Source organism: Pyxicephalus adspersus, chromosome 7, assembly GCF_032062135.1.
Source record: "Pyxicephalus adspersus chromosome 7, UCB_Pads_2.0, whole genome shotgun sequence".
In the NCBI taxonomy this organism is placed as follows: Eukaryota; Metazoa; Chordata; class Amphibia; order Anura; family Pyxicephalidae; genus Pyxicephalus; species Pyxicephalus adspersus.
Genome location: NC_092864.1, coordinates 620,934 through 624,837, shown reverse-complemented (window position 1 = coordinate 624,837; position 3,904 = coordinate 620,934). Strand labels below are relative to the sequence as shown.

Sequence of the window (3,904 nt, the reverse complement as noted above, 5' to 3'; positions counted from 1 at the left end):
AAGCAAGGCTGCTTTATACTTCACTACCTGCTATGGTACTACAACTCCCAGCATGTCCTGCTAACCAGGAGGCGATATAAAGTACAGGATGATTGGGCAAGCTGGGATTTCTAGTCCCATAGAAGCCAATTCATAGCTCTGTGGCTCCTAACACACCGTGTGCTATGGCTGGTCCATGAATCAATAGGAGAATATTGACATGAACCCAATGTGTGCACTGCGCTGTTTTATTGATTGTACTGTGCACACATAAATGTCGCTGTGTATAGAATATATCAAGACATCTCAGTATTTGCTCATTTCCTTCATCTTTCTCAAGCAGATCAGCATTGCCTAAACCTTGTTCCATATTCTAGGAGAACTCACATTACTGGTTATCTTTCTGAAAATTCTGGGAAATCCTGGGGCCCTTCTACCCTAAACAATGAGGGCCCTTTTATCCTAAGAGATGAGGAGTCCTTCTACTCTGAACAATGAGGAGCCCTTCTACCTTTAGAAGTAAGGGGTCCTTATGCCCTGAGCCATGGGGATTAGATGCTGAATGGTGTGTGACAAATACAGGTGACACCTCCCTGCTATGTTCCAATTGTCACACAAAGAGAAGGGATAATATAACAAGTTCCTTTCATTCTCATGATTTAACCATTTGATAGTGAAATGAGGATATATGGAGCCTTGGTATAGCTCAGATATTGGGGGCTTGTAATGGGTGTGCAGACTAATTTATGAAATAATCTTTACAAAGAATTTATCCAGGGCTTTGTAAATCTTCATCCCTGGGGATCTGTAATCTCTCGGTTTCCAGGAGCTTTGCTTGTCTTTAGGTTATGAAGGAAACTTTCCAATTATATTTCTTGCTGGGCACACAAGAGTTATTGGCCATTGTGTAGACACTAAAGACTGAAGATTGTAAAACAGAAAAGCAGAAGATGGGTTGTGACACCAGGGGCTGAACCTCTCTGAGCTTCTCTGTGACACAAGGAGACAATCAGAGAAGACTTCTTCATGCAGTGGAGAGGACACCATGCTTCTTCTCATCGCCATCACCAATCTCATTCTTCTTGGTGAGTGCCGGGGGTCAAATTATATGAAATATAAAATGTGAAAAAGAAAGATAAAAAAAGAGAAGTCAGCAGGATGAATTTGGCCATTTATTAACACGATTGTGATGTAGAGCAGAATGTAAGAAAGCTCAAATTCCTGGTGGGTCAGACAATTTTTAACTTTCATTAATGCAAAGTAGCGAATCGTTAACTCATTAATATTGTTTTCTGTTGTTCCACCATTAAAAATCTTATTCTCTATCCCATAGATTCATGGTGTCACGGTGATCTCATTGCCCATATCCACATGGGGAACGTGTCTGGTTCTGTAACAATAGACATAAAAACGTGGACTCTCAGGACCAATCTGTCGGGTGTGTGTGATCCTTCCATTGTCTCCATACATGAGTTTCCAGTGATCTATGGAGCATCTCAGGATCCTTGTGATATTGAACACATTGGTCAGTCCCGCTATGAAGTCTTTCTCCAAGGGCTGGCACAGGTTGCAGTTGATAGAAATATGAGGTATGATGGGCGCTCCTTAGTTTTAAATACCTGTGGTCAGCAAACGTGTGTGAATCTGGAGACGAGCTCTCAAAGTTCCTGGAAAGCCATTGTCCAGTCCTTCGTTATAAGTCAAGTGTTTTTCCTGCAGCCATCACATTTGCGGCCAATCACAGCTTCGGTTGAGTTAGCATTGCTGGAAGGAATGGCCACACTCAATGCTTCTCTCTTCTTCTCAGAAACCTGCCAGGTGAATAATGTCCGGATTCTAGGAAGTGTTAAAGTTGGACATCACCAAAAGTTTGCCAGGTCTCGCCTTGAGCTGACTATTACTGAAGTGATGCCCTATCTTGTGATAAAATACCTTGAGAAATGGGCATGTGCAGAGGTGAGGTCCATACAACCTAAGGAAGCTTCAGCACAATTCAGCATAAGAGGCATCAATGGATCCTTTCATTTTAAACAAGAGTCACCATTCCACCCAACTCAACTTACCATACACTTGTGGAGGCTTCGGGGACTTGCTGGTCAGTACAGGATTCACTCTTTACCCATCCTGGCTTGCAAGCAGTCAGATTGTGATCAGTGTGCTGCAGCAAATACAGGAAATCTCTGGAATCCATTGTCAGTAGGTGCAGCAACACCCCGTTGTGGCCACAGTTCATGGCCAATTGGAGAGCTGAGTGGGCGTCATGGATCTCTTCAGGGTCATGACACATTTATTGCTGTTCTAAATGACTGCAATCTTCCACTTTATGGCAATAATAGTGTTATTGGCCGTTCTGTCCTTATTTCAAAGGTAAGCGGGGAACCGTGGGCCTGCAGTACTATTAATATGGAGGGAGAAGTTGTTACTGCGTTTGCGTCTTTCCGTAAGGGTGTAGTTGGCAGGATAATATTCCAACAGGCACCAGGTGACCCCTACAATGACCTCAGTGTATATATTGAGCTCTCTCTTGTCTCAGACAACGTTACCCAAAACCATAACTGGCACATTCATGAATTTCCCCTCCTAACAGAGTCTGAAGGCTGTGCCAGTGCTGGAGGACATTTTAACCCATATAATGTATCCACTGGTGGGAACTACAGCCAGGAGTGCAAACCAACAAACCCTCTGCGATGTGAGGCTGGAGACTATGCCGGGAAACATGCCCCAATTACCCTCTTTGCCCCCTCTCCAGCTCGGTATTTGTTTACTGACTCTTCAACATCACTTACAGGACCGAAGTCCATCATTGGAAAGTCTATAGTCATCCATGGGCCTAAAGGAGTGACACCACGTGTGGCCTGTGCCAATATCCTTCTCCACCCAGGTTTTGAAGGCAGAACTGGGCTTTGGTTTGGTTCTGGCATTGCCAACGGAGAACTTAAAGCTTCTCAGGTTTCTGAATTCTTCCCTACAGAGCTTGGCATCAATTTCTATGGACTGAAAGGTCTTGCTGGTGGCTTCCACATCCATCAGCTGCCAGTGACCGGAGAGTCCGAAAACCCGTGTTCAGATAATCTTATCCGGGGTCACTTTAACCCTTTCCATGTAAATATTTCCAGCTCTCCAGCTGTTGGTAATGGGACACACGATGAATATGAGGTGGGAGATATCAGTGGAAGGCACAGCTCCTTACTAAACCTGGACAATAGGACTGGACAATTCAGAGACATGAACTTCCCTCTGTATGGTCCTCGCAGTGTGCTTGGCCGGTCCTTGGTTATTCACTATGCCAACGGGTCCAGGTGAGTGAAGTCGGCCATCATGATTAAGATATTTTACCAAACAAAGCATTGTGAATAGAACAAATAGCTTGTTACTTTAAAGCCCATACTACATTCTACAGAAAGAAAATCTTACTGTGGGAGGGGCAGTAACACAAACTACAGAGGAAATCTCACCATTGTGGGAAGGGCAGTAACACAAACTACTGGGGCAAATCTCACCATTGTGGGAAGGGCAGTTACACAAACTACTGGGGCAAATCTCTCTATTGTGGGAGGGGCAGAGACACAAACTACTGGGGGAAATCTCCCCATTGTGGGAGGGGCAGATACACAAACTACTGGGGGGAAATCTCCCCATTGTAAGGGGGAAAGAGAAGTAAACTACTGAGGGGGGCAGAGACACAAACTACTGGGGGACATTACCCCATTGTGAGAGGGGCAAAGACACAAACTACAGGGGAAATCTCCCCATTGTAGGAGGGGTGGAAACACAAACTACTGGGGAAATCTCCCCATTGTGGGAGGGGCAGAGACACAAACTACTGGGGAAATCTCCCCATTGTGGGAGGGGCAGAGACACAAACTCCTGGGGGAAATCTTCCTATTGTGGGAGGGGTGGAGACACAAACTACTGGGGGAAATCT

General features: G+C 45.0%; 1 protein-coding gene across 1 annotated transcript in view; it reads left to right on the top strand.

Moving 5' to 3' along the window:
* The first annotated feature begins 928 nt into the window (after window positions 1-928).
* Window positions 929-3,904, top strand: part of LOC140334465 (uncharacterized) — a 13,201-nt gene continuing 10,225 nt past the window's right edge. Inside the window, exons 1-2 of the mRNA XM_072416742.1 lie at window positions 929-1,064; window positions 1,313-3,278. Coding sequence (XP_072272843.1) covers window positions 1,025-1,064; window positions 1,313-3,278 — 2,006 coding nt within the window. The 5' untranslated portion in view covers window positions 929-1,024. The remainder of the gene's footprint in view (window positions 1,065-1,312; window positions 3,279-3,904) is intronic.